This window comes from Kogia breviceps, chromosome X (assembly GCF_026419965.1).
Source record: "Kogia breviceps isolate mKogBre1 chromosome X, mKogBre1 haplotype 1, whole genome shotgun sequence".
Lineage (NCBI taxonomy): Eukaryota > Metazoa > Chordata > Mammalia > Artiodactyla > Physeteridae > Kogia > Kogia breviceps.
This window is the reverse complement of record NC_081330.1, coordinates 107151662-107171347: the sequence shown is the minus strand read 5'-3', so window position 1 is coordinate 107171347 and position 19686 is coordinate 107151662. Positions and strand designations below refer to the sequence as shown.

The 19686-nt window shown below is 36.6% G+C and overlaps 1 protein-coding gene across 18 annotated transcripts in view; it reads right to left on the bottom strand.

Moving 5' to 3' along the window:
- Positions 1-19686, bottom strand: part of DMD (dystrophin) — a 2551447-nt gene that overhangs the window by 774218 nt on the left and 1757543 nt on the right. For all 18 annotated transcript variants that reach the window (XM_067023689.1, XM_067023685.1, XM_067023692.1 and 15 more), the window contains one exon: positions 5140-5304. In XM_067023689.1, the coding sequence (XP_066879790.1) occupies positions 5140-5304 (165 nt within the window). The remainder of the gene's footprint in view (positions 1-5139; positions 5305-19686) is intronic.

Here is a 19686-nt window from a genome sequence, read left to right as displayed (position 1 = left end):
TAACAATTAATCTTTCTTCTTCTTACCTGCATAAAAAGCTCCCTCATTAAATACCCGATTGCTCACACCATCCAGCAAATATCCTCTACACCCAAGTCTCAGAGTCAGTTCAACTAGTCTTTCAACAAGAGAAAGCTTCTAAAATGAACTACATGGAGTAGCTTTCCTACGTTGTTCAATCAGAAACCTAGTTTCCCTTGAACAAAAAAGGGACTGACAAAGATGGCTGTAACATTCTCCTTTAGCTTGATTAAAATTTAGATAGGTTTCTTCCTGATTACAGGACTGACATATCTTTTCTTAGCACATTTACTTTAGGAAACTTTCTATTATAAACTCCTTCTCTGCCCTTTTGAGATGTAAATCTTTTACAACCCAGGAATAGCTCTTTCAAGGACCTGGGAGCCATCCTTTTGAAATGTAAACATCCAGAAGGATAGTACCCTATCTCCTAGTCTCTGTGGGAAGACAGTAGTTTACCTTCAATAAGTGACAGCTAGCAAACACAGATGGCCTAATCACAAGAACCAACCTCCCCGTTAATGTCCTCTAGTACTTCTCCCCTAGCTCATCCCAACGCTTAAAATCTTTCTTGCCTTTTCTTTCAATGGAGTTGAGTTCAATCTCTCTCCCCTATTGCAATAGTCTTGAATAAAGTCTTACTTGTGTATTAAGTTGTCCCGTGCAATTTTTCTTGGACAACACTCACAGCAATGTGAACACATGCAGAGAAGGATTTTGGTGCTCAGATACTTTTAACATGCAGTCACTACAGTTGTGTCCTTTGGTACTTTTCAGTGTGGATTTGACATCATGGACAATTAAGTGTCTTACATGGTAAGGAAGAGTCAGTACAACACTGTCATGCTTTTTAATGGACCACAGGTGGAAAGTCATTCTTGAGAGGAGGGAAAAACCCTCCTTGGCATCAATATGAGCATAATATAGTCAGCAAGACAACATAAAATTATGTGCCTCCTCCCCACCTCATATTTAAATAAAAGGTTTGGGGGCCTTCCCTGGAAGTCCAGTGGTTAAGACTGCACTTCTAATGCAAGGGGCATGTGTTTGAACCCTAGTCAGGGAACAAAGATCCCCCATGCCACATAGCATGGCCAAAATAAATAAATAAATAAATAAATAAATAAATTTTTTACAAGTTTGGAAAGCAGTAGTTAGGCAGTTTCATGTCAGATAAGTAGTATATCTCCAGGTCATTACTGAAAGCATTCATTAAAGATTAAAAGCATAAGACCCTTCATAGAAAATTATTTAACTGGTTCCTGGTTCTTAGCATTCAATTATCATTTCTTTAATCTAAAATCAACATATTTGGTGTCTAAATTAAGAGTACATTTGAAAATCAAAAATTCAAAGGCACGCCTTCTAGTGGGCTGACTGATGGGAAAGGGCTGTGATTATGCCTAATTTTCACCCTCTACATCATGCTCTCATTGATTATGTTTCTCAGCTTGCTAAGGGTTCTGTGAGGTGATTTTCAAGATGAATATTGCTATTTGCAGGATTTCCTGAATAAGAATATTTCAGGAGTAAATTGCACAAACCAAGCGATGTGCAGTCAATTTTCACTCCAGCATAAACAATGTATTAGGACAGAGCCCTTAAGGCTTTTTTTATTTGGGTTTCATTACACAGCTAGCTGCATTTCATCAATAAGCATGAAGTACAAAGCAGGCAAAACCGAGGCCCACAGAGGATATTACATATTTTTCTAACAGGTGCTCAGAGTCTGACTAGAGAAAACAAATCACCTGCATGGCAAGGCCTTAGGCCCTTTTTTTCAGAGGAAGCCATGGCCACCATGGCCAGACAAGGACAACTTCTTTAAATTTAGGAAATAGAGGCTGCTTGTGCATCTACTTTCTTTGCATTAACTCATTCCTATGATTTTTTTTTAAAGGTGTTTCTCTCTGTGTGCTAAAAAATGAGCATGTCCTCAAAGCTGTATACAAACTTTTTGGTTTCCAATAGTTTGAAGTTAAGTCAAGTCCATTTTCCCATATTTCATTAACTGAAAAAAAGTTTAATCTTTAAGCAGAGGGCTATAGAAGGCTGTACAGATTAAAATCGCATATCTTTTAGCAGAAGAACTCTGTGCAATCTTAATAAATAATTCATTAGACAGTGAATATAGATAGAAGCTAGACAAAGAAGGATAAAGAACTAGGTAGGTTAGTAAATTATTCACACAGGTCACTATTTCCTGATTACAAGTTAGGGGCCTGAGAATTATAGGAAGAATTTTTTGAGTCATCATATATATGATTTTATGATCTTTTTTTTTTTTTTTTTGCCTTGGATACAGCCACAAGCAGAAGAAAAAGGCTAAAGGAATATTTTTGAAATCTACACTCCAGAGATGAAAAACTCAGGATATGCACAGAGGACTGAAGCCAAGGAGTTTTACTGCCAGGGAAAAAGCAGCTGCCTCTCCCCTCAGTGATTTAGACTGAGCTGCAGGAGGGCAAATATCATGACTCCTGAAACTACACACAGCAGTGAGAGTGGTGTCTTGGAGCTTTAATAAAGGAAAGTGATTAACACAGCTGAGAGTAGCTTTCACGCTAAACTGCGGGGAACCATTTGGCAGGAACCTATGGGCCATGGACAAAGGCTCAATGAAAGTTTTTAATATTTGAGCACTATTCTGGGGTACACACATTGGGACTAAAGTTACTTTGGTTGAGTCAATAACATCCATTTGTATCAGACGATTTTGTTATCTCTTCTCTTAAATATATTCCATGTAGAGAGAAAGCTCACATTAAATATATTTTTCATTATTTTAGTGAAGAAGCACATTCTAACTGAAGATTGTATTTAAATCTGAGTGCTTTTATATGTGAATTCCAAAAAGATATTTCTGGTTGGGAATAAAGAGTTTATGGCCTTTCCTCTCGTCACACTAAATCAAGAGATAATTAAGAATATACTCGATCCAAGATAACTGAGAATCTGGCTGAGGTTATTGTTCATTGGACCAAGTAACTGTCCTTCTTTGTTGAAATTATTCAATGAGTAATGAAAAATCAGTATTGATGAGATGCAGTTGCACTGGAGAAGGGGTGCTAGTGAAATACCTCTGAGGACACTAGGTGCTAGTTAGGTGGAAAAACTGAAAGGATACCAGAACTGATGGCTTCCCTGCTTGATGATGTGCTTTGCACTCACCCAGTCTTGTCCCTGTGACCACATATGACTCAAATGCAGGGTGACGGGCCCATGAGAAGCTGCACCTTGGTGTCAAGACCTCCACTCTGTCATCACTGAGCTGGCTATGTTTTCACTTGTCCTGTATACTTTCTTAAAGTTAACTAAATTTGTTCTGGTTAAAAACCTATTGTGACTTGAATTTAATTGTCAAACTGAACCCAAGACCATGCCACTGGTTGAGTAGCCCGGGTTTTGCACTGGTGAAATGATGTCTACTTGTGACTTACCATCAGCTCTGGTGGGTAGCTATCAGAATGGGAGATGTAAACATGTCAAGAAGAAGTAAGGTAAAAGTAGTGCAGTGCACTTTGCAAATATAACTCATTCTAGGTGTGGCAAACCTTTCTGTATCTCCTTTCCTCACTCAAGTACATCCTTCCTAAATGTTCATTCACTCTTCTCTAAAAGATCCTCACACTGGCTTTTATCCTTATCTCCTAGCAAAACACCAACTAGATAGTGATAAAACCATTAGGCTGTTATACTCCTGGAAAGCAAATACATTGAATAATTTTGGTCAATGAATTAAAAGAAAAAACTTTTCTCAAAGATATTATTTAACTTATTTAGTCTGAAGTTACCCATCATTTCATTAATTAATAGGCTGTGCTTTCAATTGAATTGGTTTATGTGATTGGCTACTTAATGTTGTTGGCCCATAGGAGATGCAAAAAAAAGGGAGTTATATTGGGACAAATCCTTGAAATGGGCTCCTGGGAAGGCAGAAAAGATAGGAAGAATCAATGTGTACAGGGACACTACGAGGAGGAGATGGTGGTGTCCAACGGGCATGTTTGTCTGGAGCCCTAAGCTTACCTATAGCATCTCATTACCATTCTGGGTGCCTCATTAACATCTTTATTCACTGATTTAAAAATGCTAACAAGGGCTTCCCTGGTGGCGCAGTGGTTGAGAGCCCGCCTGCCGATGCAGGGGACACGGGTTCGTGCCCCGGTCCGGGAGGATCCCACGTGCCGCGGAGCGGCTGGGCCCGTGAGCCATGGCCACTGGGCCTGCGCGTCCGGAGCCTGTCCTCCGCAATGGGAGAGGCCGCGGCAGTGAGAGGCCCGCGTACCACAAAAAAAAAAAAAAAAAAAATGCTAACAAGTACCCACCATACACTGAGCCCTGGGATGGGGGTGTTCAGAAATGAGTGGGACAGGGAGATAAGTAAGAAGATGCCTTCTGCATTCAAAGAAGAGTGTGATGAGGTACTCAGGTCTCTAAACTTTAAGTGTCAATCAATGTACAAAGACTATAGGAGATGGATACAGAGGTTTATAAGCAACCCTAAAAGGGGTTTTCACTCTACTAGGGGTATGTAAGAAGGCTTTGAAGAAGCAATGACACAGAATTCAGTCTCAAAGGATGGAGGAAAATCCATCATGCCAAGAAATGAGACAGAAGTCATTTAAAGAAGAGAGAAGATCAAGAACACAGACATGGCATGAAACCACACGCATATAAAGATACTATATAATCTGTTGTATCTAGAATACAAGAGGCGATTGTCAGCAGAATAAGAGGATACCAAGGTAAACTGGAGTCAGCCTGAGAGGGTTTTATAATGTCTACTAAGGAGTCTATACTTCACTTTGTAGGCACTTAGTCTCCAAAATGACTTCAGTTTTAGATAAGGAGTCTACAAACATATTAAGTACAATTCAAGTAGGGATGGAAAATGGATCATAGTAACAAGTACAATGAAGACATTCTGGTGATATGAGTTTAATGAAACATCACTGCTAGTAAATGCCAGAAGAAAAAAAAATGCTACTCAAGTAATAATAATAATTATTATTAGCATTATAACAACGATGATGGTGATGATGATAACAAATGAGAAATTTATTTCAGTGATATTGTCACTCTTGAAAAAGAATATTTAGAGCAAAAAGTCTTTACCTTAATGTCAAATGGTCCTGTTTGACTTGGTTGGTTGTAAATTTCCAACTGATTCCTAATAGGAAACAGCCACAGAAGCAGATGATTTAATTGCTCTTCAAGCTGTCCAAGGTCTTTTATGTGAGCCTCAATTTCTCCTTGTTTCTCAGGTAAAACTCTAGAAACCTATAGGGAAAAACAAAGTAAAAGAGTCTCATGATTTTTTTTAAAAAAAGGAAAAATAAATGTTTTCAAAAGCTATTTGTTATGAAATGTTATAGAAATTTATGGAATTTGGTATTTTAACAGCATGATATTGATTACATACATGTGTTACACATTAGGATTTAATTCAAGTATTACAAATCACTGATTAATAGTCTTTCCAAAATTCTATACTTTGAAGACAATAAGCCTTTCATTGAAACATACAGATTGCCAACAAACACATGAAAGAATGCTCAACATCGTTAATCATTAGAGAAATGCAAATCAAAACTACAATGAGATATCATCTCACACCGGTCAGATTGGCCATCATCAAAAAATCTGGAACAACAAATGCTGGAGAGGGTGTGGAGAAAAGGGAACACTCCTGCACTGTTGGTGGGAATGTAAACTGATATAGCCACTATGGAGAAGAGTATGGAGGTTCCTTAAAAAACTACAAATAGAACTACCATACGACCACTACTGGGCATATACCCTGAGAAAACCATAATTCAAAAAGAGTCATGGGGCTTCTCTGGTGGCGCAGTGGTTGAGAGTCTGCCTGCCGATGCAGGGGATACGGGTTTGTGACCCGGTCCAGGAAGATCCCACGTGCCGCGGAGCGGCTGGGCCCGTGAGCCATGGCTGCTGAGCCTGCATGTCCGGAGCCTGTGCTCCGCAACGGGAGAGGCCACAACAGTGAGAGGCCCGCGTACCGCCAAAAAAAAAAAAAAAGTCATGTACCAAAATGTTCGTTGCAGCTCTATTGATAATAGCCAGGACATGGAAGCAACCTAAGTGTCCATCAACAGATGAATGGATAAAGAAGATGTGGCACGTATATACAATGGAATATTACTCGCCATAAAAAGAAACGAAATTGAGTTATTTGTAGTGAGGTGGATGGACACAGAGTCTGTCATACAGAGTGAAGTAAGTCAGAAGGAGAAAAACAAATACCATATGCTAACACATATATATGGAATCTAAGAAAAAAAAATGTCATGAAGAGCCTAGGGGTAGGACGGGAAAAAAACACAGACCTACTAGAGCATGGCCTTGAGGATATGGGGAGGGGGAAGGGTAAGCTGTGACGAAGTGAGAGAATGGCATAGACATATACACTACCAAATGTAGGGTGGATAGCTAGTGGGAAGCAGCCGCATGGCACAGGGAGATCAGCTCGGTGCTTTGTGACCACCTAGAGGGGTGGGATAGGGAAGGTGGGAGGGAGGGAGACGCAAGGGAGAGGAGATATGGGAACGTACGTATATGTATAACTGATTCACTTTGTTGTAAAGCAGAAACTAACACACCATTGTAAAGCAACTATACTCCAATAAAGATGTTAAAAAGAAACACAAAACACCCACATAAATGCACACCCAACTCTGACCTACGAAAGTAAAGAAGTGTATTCTTCACTTACCCACTCATTCATTAAATATAATGGTGTCTTGTGTATTATATGCCAGACTCTCTGCCTTTGTACTTGTTTCTAACTTTCTTTTATGTTAAGGAAAATTGTACAAGGAAATTCTTTTATGTACAAAGAAGACTGGTGAGGTAAGCATTTTTGGGATCTGTAGTTTGCGAGCTCTAGTATAACCAAGTAAAACAGTATCAGATAATTGGAATGAGAAGTAACAAGAACATCTGAATTAGAGTAAACGATCATGGAATGATTATAAGTGATTTTTATTAAGGACTTACTATGTGCCAAGCAACCGTGTTTGGAAGTTTCACATTTATTGTCTTCTTTAATCTGCCCAACAACTCTATCATGCAGATACTATTATCCCACTTTTATAACCTTCTATAATTTTATCCCTGGTTGAAAACCGTAAATAACTTGGGAAGCAATGTGGTATGCTGTTCAACATTGTGAGGTCTAGAGTTACGCTGCTTGGTTTTAAATTGGGGTTCTGGAATACCCTGGCAGTCCAGTGGTTAGGACGCTGTGCTTCCACTGCAGGGGACATGGGTTCGATCCCTGGTCTGGGAAGTAAGATCCCGCATGCCCCGCGGCCAGAAAAAAAAAAAAAAAAAAAAAAAAGGTTCCATCCCTTTTGTTAACACTTTAGCCAAGTTTTCTTTAACTCCTAATGCCTTCTCTTAGAGAATGAGGACAATGATATTACCTGCTTCATAGAGTCATAGTAAGGATAAACTAAGGTAACCCATGTAAATAGTTTACAGCAATATTCTGCATGATAGTGAATGATAATAAAATCATTCAATGTTAGTGATTACTGCTCCAACTCAAGTGTATGCAGAGAGACAGATAAGCAAGAGTAAAGCCTTTTTCTCCAGATTATCAAGGGCTAATACAGGTACGCAGGAATAAAGAGTGTGAACTTGCAATGGCAACTCTTTATGATATTATTAATTATACTCTACTAATAATATAAATATAATATTACATTGTAATATGAACACAAATGTTACAATATGCATTTTATATTTTCATGATATTATGAGTAATAATAGAAAACATTTTAAAAGTAAACTAGATAAGCATACTAATATAGTAGCACATCATCTAAACAATGCCCCATACTTTGGACCAATCGTTTCAGAAACTTCTAAAAGAGCTAACTAGTGAGCATTATATTCTTTATTTGGACCCAAGAGTTGTAGGGTGAAAAGGAGATACATTAGTGGTCAAAATAACCAATCAATTAATTTGTACGGGAAAGAACATTATATACGCTCTTACTGTATGTAGACAAGATGTATTTTGAAATATATTGTGAATACATTTGTATACATTTTGTAATGCATGCAAATGCATGAGTAAAGGGTTAACATCTAGCCTGGGCTGATGCAGGCCAGCCTGGGATTGACCTTAGGTTCCCACAACCATGTTTCCTTGGGACACTAACTTTAAGATGAATGGGAAATGCTGGGGCTGGCTTGCTTGTTGTATGGAACTATGCCTGGATTGGAGAAGCTGTGAGTTGATATTAGGACCTTGGGCCTATATGACTAAAATGGAGTAAAAGACAGAAGGGAAATAGAGGCTGCGGCTTCTATTTAAAGTGACCTGCACAAACTCTGGCTTTCACCCCTGGCAGCTTTTCCCTGTGTGGATAGGGAGTCAAAAGAAGCAATGTGTGTGGGTAGCATGGAACGTATGCCCATGAATAATGAATCATGATACTGTATCTACTTTGTCTCACTTGTACCCTGCTATAAAGCCAAGTAACCATACTATTAGATGAAGGCCTATTTGAATTTCATGAGTTCTAACCCATAAGGACATCTACAGCGCTGAACTATATTTATACATGTATTGGGTTGGCCAAAAAGTTCGTTTGGGTTTTTCCGTAAGATGGATTTTTGGCCAATCCAATATGCGTATGTGAGTGTGTTATAGCTGATATCACAAATATAATTCCATGCATATAATATATAATCTAATAAATGCCCTCAACTTATCTTTTTCAGCATTTAAAAGGAGGGAACTAAACAGTTTATTTTTACTGGATCATTTTCTACTCACAAGTAAATGTGAAAAGCATTTTATCGCTTCAATGTACAGCATCTAAGAGCCTCTAGATTCTGAAGCTACTGGAAATAATAGCCATCATACATTCCTAAAATCTGTAAAATCGAGTTGCAAAATCATCTTTATGTCTGATCACCAAATAGTTCACGTTTCATTTAGGCTTTGTATATAAGTGCAGAAATCTGGATAACTTTTAGCGAAGCTTGTTGGTTTCCTTCTCATCCTCCTAACTCATCCCTTCCTGTTTATAGAGATAGAACAACCCCCGACAGAAAATAGTACAATGGGTGAGATTTGACTAACATCTGGAATAATTAAATGACCACTTATAATGAGATTGTGGGGCACAAGTAGTTTTCAGCTTAGTTATGATACCTACATTAGATACAGCCTCACAGACCTTGTGTTTCCCACTATCATAGCATTTACTTTATACTATTTAACTTGTTATTTACATTTAATTTCTGGATGAACTAGGTTCCTACACATGATACGTCTTCAATAAATATCTGTTGAATGAAAGAAAAACAATTTCCAGATTCAGCATTGATTTCTTTTTTTCTCAATGTAAGAAGCAATACATGTCCAGAGTAGTCAACGACATTTAAAAAAAACGTAATTTTATCCTCAGGTTAAACAGCTTTAATTAAAAAACAAAAATATTAGTAAATTGGACTATATAAAAATCAGAAACTTATGCATGGTAAAGAAAACTAAAAGCAAAGTTAAAGGACAAATGACAAATTATGAAAGAAAATATTTGTGACAGACATCTCAGATAATGTAATAAGTTTCCTAACCCATAAGGGAGCATCTGCAAATGAATATGAATAAGGTCAACAACCAAAAAGAAAATAGGACAAAATCTAAGGCCAGTTCAAAAAAAAAAAACAAACCACAAATGGATTTTAAACACACAAAAAGAAGATACACTTTGGCCACAGTGAGAGATCTAAAACTTTCAACTATTGTACTGATAACAAAATCCAAGTCTAAAAACACACTATGCTGACAAGGCTATGGAAAACTCAGACTCTTATACACAGCCAATGGGATGGAAATTTGGCAATATCTATTAAATGCATATAACCTTTGACCCAGAACTTTTACTTCTAGGAATTCATCTTGTAGGTATATTTCTGGAACTAAAATCAATGTTTGGGGCTTCCCTGGTGGCGCAGTGGTTGAGAGTCCGCCTGCTGATGCAGGGGACGCGGGTTCGTGCCCCGGTCCGGGAAGATCCCACATGCCGTGGAGCGGCTGGGCCCGTGAGCCATGGCCGCTGAGCCTGCACGTCCGGAGCCTGTGCTCCGCAACGGGAGAGGCCACAACAGTGAGAGGTCTGCGTACCGTAAAAAAAAAAAAAAAAAAAAAAAAAAAAAAATCAATGTTTGGGGATGGTAGGTAGATGGGGTGGGGGATTTTTCACTATATTTTTTAATTTTTGAAAAATATAAATGTATTACCTTTGCAAAGATATAAGTTAATTTACAAAGGAAAACTACTAGCTTTTCTTCTCACCAAAAAGTAGTGGTGAGAAATGATACTTTATATATTTTAATAACAAATCATGATTAATAGGATATAACATGTCTAAAGCCATCAGTCAAAAATCTTCTGATTATTTTCCCAGGATGACATCACTTAGTTAATGATAGGGTGTAATTTGAGACCTTCTAGCGCATAATTTCTGTGCTCCTTCTCTGCCATTCAAAACAGTCTTCAGGAACTGATGGCTTCTTCTACATAGTTCATGGAAAAGATAACAGATACAAATAATTTATGATGTAAAATAAGAGTAAGTTTTGTGTCAGTTTCTATGTGTTTTAAAGCAATTTACTGTTATATTTACTACTTCATATTTTTATCAAAATATGGACAGAAACACTTTACTGGTAAAATGTGTCATCTTTCCCAATAATCTTTTTAAGTATTAAAAAACCATGCTCTTCATACAACATGTGCCCTGTGGTGAAAGAAAACACTTAAACACATTCAGTTGCCTTATGTGTTAATTTAGTATCTAACCAAATCTTGACCTAATTTCACACAAGATTAGGTTTCCTTTACTTTCAATTTTTCAATTTTAATTTCAAATGTGTAGAAGTTTTAGTATTAAGATAAATAGAGGTGACTGTTTTAGAAATAAACAGATACTAAATACTGACTTATATCTTACACCAAAACTATTCTAGAGAAATTAAAGTGTTAAGTGTAAAAAAATTAATAAGAGCAGAACTAGAATGAAATATTGGTGTGGGGAAGCCCTTTAGAAGTAGTCGGAATGTGGATAAACTATTAAATATAACATTTGTATTGTTTATCTAGAAATTAAGGCAGCAGAACTAAAAACAAATAACAACTGGGAATACTTGGAGCATTTATCAGACAAAGGGTAATATTATTACATATAAAAAGACATTTCAGGGCTTCCCTGGTGGTGCAGTGGTTGAGAATCCGCCTGCCGATGCAGGAGACACGGGTTCGTGCCCTGGTCCGGGAAGATCCCACATGCCGCGGAGCAACTAAGCCTGTGAGCCGTGGCCGCTAGGCCTGCGCGTCCGGAGCCTGTGCTCCGCAACGGGAGAGGCCACAACAGTGAGAGGCCCGCATACCGCAAAAAACAAACAAACAAACAAACAAAAAAGACATTTCAAACAATGGAGACGGAAAATCTACTGGAAAATTGAATATGAACAGGAATTTGGAAAAAATGCAAACAACCAAGAAACAAGAGAAAAGTCCAACCACTAAGTAATCAATCACATGCAAATGAAAACAGCAATGATATACCATCACTTGTCTATTATGTTGGCTTTTTAAAAAGGTTATTTGTCAAAATTCTGGAGAGTAAGCACTCTTACATTTTAGGATAAATTCTTACATTTGTAGGGAGTAATTTGGTAATTCATACCAAAAAGCAAGCCATCTACCCTAAAAACTACAAACATTACTGAGAGATTAAGGAAAACCTAAGCAAAAAGAGGAATATACCTTGTTCCTCTATTGGAAGGAGCCAATTAAAGGAACCGATTTAAAGTTCCAATACTGTAAGAATATCAGTTCTCTTCAAATAGTGCGTAAATTCAATGCAACCCTTAACAAAATTGTAGCAGCTAGTTTTTAATAAAAATTGACACGCCAACTCTAAGATTTATATGGTAATGCAAAGGGCCAAAAATATCCAAGGCAATTTTGAAAACTAACAAAGTTTAAGAATGTTTACAAGCAGATATCAATATTTATTATAGTTAATTATGTGTGGTATGGCTGTGAGAACAAATAGAGTACATATATTTACTTAATTTATGACAATGGTGCCCACTCTAGTTAAGTGGATTGTAGATGATCTTTTCAATAAATGGTTCCAGGTTAACTGGATAGAATCTTGACTCCTACTCTATACCGTACACAAAAAAATTAATTCTAGATTGCTGTAGACCTCAATGTAAAAGGTAAACAAAAAAAGTTTCTGAAAGAAAACATGGGAAAATATCTTGATGATTTCAGGGTGATTATTTCTTAAATAAGATATAAAAAGCACTAGCCATAAAGGAAAAGACTGATACATTGAACTTCATTCATCAAGAGATATCATTAGGAGAAAAAAGCAAGGCCTAAGTTGGAAGAAGACATTCACAATGCATCTATCTGACAAAGAAGCTGTATTCAAAGAACTCTGACGTCTATGAGAAAAAGACAGGTAACTATTTTTCCCCCCAATGGGCAAAAGATTTGCACAAGAACTTCACATACGTGGATATGAAAATGGCTCTAATTATCAGATGCTCACAAATAAAAACACAATAAGGTACCAGTTCACATCCAATGGGATGGCTAAAAGGAGAAAGAATGAAACTACATATTCTTGATGAGGATGTGGAACAAATGGAACTCTCATACACTGCTGGTGAGAGTGAATTGGTAAACTATATTGGCAAACTGGTGGTATTTCCAAAGCCAAACACACATATCTTATGACCCAGCTATTCTATTTCAAGAATATCCTAAAGAAAAATGCACATACATGCAGTAAAGGACATGTACATCATAACAGCATTATTCATAATGGCCTCATACTAGACACAACCCACACGCCTACCAACAGTAGAATGGATAAACTGTGGTATATTCACACAATGGGACACTATAAAGAGAATAAGAAAACAGACTATGGTGCCTGCAACAGCATAGAAGAATCTCACAAAAATAATGATGAACAGAATTCAAACATAAGAGCATATACAGGTACAGTATGATTCCATTTATACTAATTTCAAAGACAGGCAAAACTAATAGAGGTGTTAGAAATCAGAAAAGTACTTATCCTTGGGTGAGGGTGGTAGCTGGGAAAGGGTTAATAACTGGGAAGAAACATGGGGGAGACTCCTAGGCTAATGTTCAAATTCTTGATCTAGGTGCTAGGAGCATGGGTATGAAAACTTTAAAAGAAAATCCATCAACTTCTATTGTTATTATTTGTGCACTTCTTATTTATGCATTTCTTTTCCTTCAATTCAAAAGATTTCATGAAAAATATTTTTAAAGCCTTAAAAGTATTCATTCCTTTCAATTAACACATGAGGAAATTAAGGCTCAAAACTATAAATAATATTCCTAAGTTTACTAGTAAGTGAAAAAACTTGGCTTTAAACACTTGGGTTTTCCTGACTCCAAATTCTACTCTTTCCTTTTCTCTTCCCTCCGAAAACATATGTTCTGCTATCTTTCCAAATCTACCATATTACTTGATAAATGGAGTATTAAAATTCACACTTTTCAAAAGTTTTCATTTTTGTGAGAACAGTCTATACCATTAATTTGCATTATCACTAATGAGATACACATTTAGATGTCAACTTTAATATAAAACAATATAAATGAAATGTATTTCAATATATTTCAAATATAAACATATTTTGAAAACAAAGGAACTACTATTTGATATTTGTTAATTCATGACTCTATTATATGAGACTACAAGATAAATTAGATTGCTTATTGAATAAATTGTTAGATTATGATTAATCCAAAGTCATGATTAAATGATCTTCATATAACTGCAATAAGTAACTTACATATTTTGGTAGATTTGTTACTCATTTAAAAATGTTCTTTTACTTTTGATGTAAATACTATAATTTTTATTTAAAAACCATAAAGAGATCAACTTCAATTTATAATATAAAACTTTCTAACAGAAAAAAATCAAATAAGCAAAAGAAAAATCAAAACCAAAAACAATACATCTTATATCACTTCACAGACACTCTTAAGATAAAACCATTGTCATAGATCAATAGGAAAAAGACCAATGCTCAAATGAAAGAAACATGAACAAGGATCAGAAGCAGACAATTCGTGAAAGAACTATAACTGACGTATAAGTCTATTTTTTTCTATTCTTTCTCAAATTCTTTTCCCATTTAGGTTATTACAGAATATTGAGCAGAGTTCCCTGTGCTATACAGTACCTATAAGTCTGTTCAACTGTTTACCTTCACTAGGAACTACAGGAACAAAATTCAGACACTGAGCTTCAAATCAATTGATTTGACAACGATTTAAAAAATTTTATCTTATATTACTAAATGGTGGTATCATACAAAAACAATAGTTCAGGGAATTGGCCCTTCTCATACACTGCTGGTAAGCAAGTATGTTGGAATATCCCCAAGGGTTGGGGTTGGGAGTGAATGGGGCAGAGTTTTTGCAGTACATATCCAAATATAAACACACTCTTACACTCCTACTTCTAATAGTTTATCTTAAGGTGACAATGATGTGTACGTATATTCAACTATAAGAATGTTTGCCATAGCCTCATATATAGATGCAAAACATAGAAAATAGCTTATATGCTCATCAACAGGGTATGGCTTGAAAATTACGGGACATCCATCCAGTGAAATACTCTGCAGCCATTTAAAAAGTGCTGTAGATAAATATTTAGTGATATGGAAAAATGTACGCTGTACCAAAAGTTTAACAGTTGTAATTTCTGGGTAACAGATTGCCTTTTCTTAGTTGCATTTTTAATTTTTCTGCAATGAATATGTACTGCTTTTTAATAAGAAAATGACTATTTTACATAAGTACACATGTACACTTCTACAGAAACAGAATATTTGTGCAGTACTTAACAATGTGCCCAGCTTTATTCTAAGTGTTTTTGATATCTTGACATTTAGTAATAACAACTCTATGATGTAGGTACTACTATTGTCCCCATTTTACACATGAAAAACGGACACAGGGAGGCTGAGTGACTTGCCTAAGGTCACACAGCCAATAACAGGTAACTGAACCAGGATTTGAACCCAATAAGTGAAGTTTAGAAGCACATGCTCTTAACACTGTACTATTTTCTCTCCCTTTCCCTTTACTATATGACTTTGAGAAAACAGACTGATACGAGTACAAAAGAAAGTCCACTTTCTTTCATAGCATTTCCTGAAATAAATTCCTTTAGTTACTGATTGGATCTTACTACAATTTCTTCATGACTTTGAAAATACGTGGAATGATAAAGTCCTATTGCCCTTGCAACTACCAAATTCAACTTCCAAAACTGCCACTCGTTGTTTCATTTTCTTGCTTAAATCATAGGACTGATTTGCAATTTTCTCCAAATTCTTTAGCCTGCCTTTTGAAAAAATAGCTTGCAACAATTTGACCTTATCTACCATTCCTCACATCTTTCTAATTACAAAACTCCATTTTGGTGAAAATGTTGACTTCATTGTTCTTGTTACGCCCCTTGACTTTTCTTCCTTCTGTTTCCCGGTCACCGTCTACTCTGCCATTAAAATGTCTTCTTTTCCCTCAACAAACTAACTCTTTTCCTAACTGACACATGTAAAACCCTTCTCCATCCTTCATGTTTCGGGTAATGAAAGTGCCATCTCCTCAGAGAAGATTGCCTGATCCCTCTGGATGGAAATAATTATTCTGTCTAATAAATTCTGTAGCATTTATTATCTGTGCTACTTCATCAGATCCTGTCAGTTATTGCTTTCTTTCTTTACTTTACTCTTCTCTTTCAACTTGTATCTTCCTCCCTTACCTCTCCAAAAAAGCTTGAACACACACACACAGCCACAACTGAATTTATATATTTGTGTACCCCGACCACCTTCCCTTACATGGTATAACGTTTGTTAAATGAACAATCACACAAACCAATCAATCTTTTGCTAATAGGATATGGAAGAGAGAAGGCAAAGCTGACAAATAAAAGCAGAGCTCTCTTCAAAGTACTTATGTTCTCACATATGTCACATTTCTAACTCTTCTTTTTGTTTTAGTCTAAGTGTGAATGCCCAAGCTCACTAGAACAGCAAAAACAGGTCTTGCCTGGCAGCTGCTCTGATGAAATGTGACTTGGGGAACACAGGAGTATTAAAGGGTAGGATCTGGTAAGTCAAGAGGATTAAGGAACACACGTAGAAGACTAAAATCTTGACATATTTTCCTGTTAGCTATATTGATGTCATGGATTCTGGAGCTAGAGACAAGACTAGATTTACATTAATTACAGCACTTGCAGGAACATTCAATTAATTCAGTGATGACATACCTACTTTTGTTCAGGCCATTCCCCTATATACTATCCATAAATCTACTGCCTTTATAGTTGATTCAAGTCATCCACTGTATGACTAAATATAAACCTTCATTGCCAATACTCATCCACCTTGATAAAAGCTAAGAAACAGTGTATTCTGAAGGCATCTTAAAAACTACTCTCTTGGAAGTTTTTTAAACTTCCAAAATTTAGTACTACCAATTACATAATTCATGTAGAACAGTACCTTCCTTTGGATAAAATACATTTGGTATGAAATATTTGGAGACCTCATTTCACCCTGCATATTTTTCTATCTCAATAAACTAAAGCTACTAGAGAACCAGAACATAGGAAAGATATTCTCAGGCACAAAACTCAATTATTTTTTACAAGTGGTCGCATGGGAAAATATCTCTCACTAGGAGGTCATTTACTTTCTTTCCCTCTGGAAATTTAATAAAAGAATAAAGAATATAAAACAAAAACATACATTATGGTTATATGCCACCAGATATTTTAAAATTATAAATCCATATACAATCTTAAAGTGACCAATTACAATTCATTTTTAGGACAGTTGCCCTCCCAATGGCATAATTCTTGGGATTTTACTTTACAAGTAAGTGGATTTTCTTTTTAAAGTATGTGGCTATTATGTACAATGTTTAAAGATCTATATTTCCTATACTGCTTCTAGTTTTAAGTGAAAGTAACAGTGAAGTCTCCTGTATCAAATCACAGTGTATATTAGTTTCATTGCATAACCACTCCATTACCAGACCTGAATTTTGTTATTATTGCTGAAGATCTGAAATGCATAATACATGATGAGGTAAGCAAACATTTCTAGGGAGATTTCAAAGTCAGTGAAGTTTGATGTACAATAAACAGGTTTGCAGTCCTTGGAGAACTCTGCCCTTATTACCACACTAAACCCATACTGGTTTTTAAATAAACCTTGGTGTTCACAGGCAGTATTCTTGTTCATTAATTTCTTAGTTTTCAGTAAAAGCAACTAACTTCATGGTAAAATAATCCTTAATAATACACATAGTTCATGGAAAATATTTTTCGACGGTTCACCTTGATTCGAACCTCCCCTAAAGTTCGGCCACAAGCCCTATAATAGCACCCACAGGCATTAGACAAGTAAAGTGAATTGGTGAAACTGATTTGTCCAAACTTCAATAGCTATCGTTTATCTTCTAAATGGATTTTATAGGGATTTACACCCACATAACTATCCACCTACCCACACACTCTTTACTACATATGTGATTTTGATCATATACTGTTTAAACCCTAAGGACAATAAAACTCACAAAGAAGTTAAAATGTAAATATGACACACGCACACCACAGAATGTGTTGTTACAAATTAACCCCATATTTTTCTTTCCCCCTCTCTCCTAGCCCATACTCACTCTAAAACAAGGGAAGAGCTATTTGACTTTCACAGTCTTTCACATCAGCAGTCTTTGCACTGATTTGCTTAAAGGACCTTAGCAGCAGCCTGGCTGCTATAGAGGTCTTTCAGATTCTTAGGAAACACTGCTTTTTATTTGGTGTTTGTTTATTTTGTTCATTAGTTTAGTTTTATTTGACCAAAATTCATGGGAAATTAAGCCAGGATCTGTGTAATTTCACCCAAGGAAGAAGAATCATAGCAAATTATAATAGCTTAATATTTTTAAGATAGTCGTTGAGGTGTCAGTTAAAATTAGCTATTTGAATAACAGCATTAAAAATCAGTCTTCTTTTTTGTTAATTTTATATAAATCACTGTATTCCAGAATATGCACTTCAGAGAAAAAAACGAGGGGGGGGGTAATACACTGCATAATCACTTATCCTCAATTTTCGAAGTTAGAAGTTTCATTTAAAAAACACTTTATTGGGCTTCCCTGGTAGTGCAATGGATAAAAATCCGCCTGCCAGTGCAAGGGTCATGGGTTCGAGCCCTGAGCCAGGAAGATCCCACATGCCACACAGCAACTAAGCCCGTGTGCCACAACTACTGAGCCTGCGCTCTAGAGCCCGTGAGCCACAACTACTGGAGCCCACGTGCCGCAACTACTGAAGCCCACGTGCCGCAACTACTGAAGCCTGCATGCCTAGAGCCTGTGCTCTGCAACAAGAGAAGCCACCACAATGAGAGGCCTGGGTACCGCAACAAAGAGTAGCCCCCGCTCGCCACAACTAGAGAAAGCCCGTGTATAGCAATGAAGACCCAATGCAGCCAAAAATAAATAAATAAATTTATTTAAAAAATTTAAAAATAAAAACCACTTTATTTAAATATAACTTTAAACTTAAATCAGTTAAAGTTAAATACAATTAAAAAATCAGTTCCTCAGTTGTACCTGCCACACTTTCAGTGCTCAAAATCCACAAAGAGGTGGAAAGCACAGATAGAGAACAAAGCCATCACTGCAAAAAGTTATTTTGGACAGCACTACAAGCAATGTTGCAGTACTTGCTTTGGGATTGATGCATCTAAAAGACTTATTAATCCTCATGGTTTTAAAACAGAACAATATATTTTAGAAAATAATTAATCCAGGAGTGTTCGAATACATAAACACATTTGATAGTTTTGCTGACATGACAATGGACTGCTGTTTTTCATCTCAACATTTTCTGGCTGGAATGTTTGTTGTTTTCCAAACTCATTCCTTTAAAGAAAGAAATTCAGCACGTTGAAAAGGAGTCCTATGTCTGCCCTCTTCTGAATGAAATCATTTTATTATGATGTTTAAAAATATCAAGATTAAAAAGTATTTTGGGGCTTCCCTGGTGGCACAGTGGTTGAAAGTCCACCTGCCGATTCAGGGGACACGGGTTCGTGCCCTGGTCTGGGAAGGTCCCACATGCCGCGGAGCGACTGGGCCCGTGAGCCATGGCCGCTGAGCCTGCGCGTCCGGAGCCTGCGCTCCGCAATGGGAGAGGCCACAGCAGTGAGAGGCCCGCGTACCGAAAAAAAAAAAAGTATTTTTGTGACAAATGATATAATCCGCATAACTCACATTTATGTTTTCTCATTGTTGAAAATTGATGCATTATTGTTATTTATACCGTGAAGTAAATGCATGTTGCATTACCCACGAAATAAAACATGCCTGACAATGAAGAAAATCATTGCCCCTGGGAGTATTAATCTTACTGATAAATAAAATAATAAGATGATATAGAATAGTTACTCCTGGAAATGGTGATACTAAAGGAGGGAGTTTATAGGTTTTGAACACAAAAATGGGAGGATGTGTCACTGGCATAT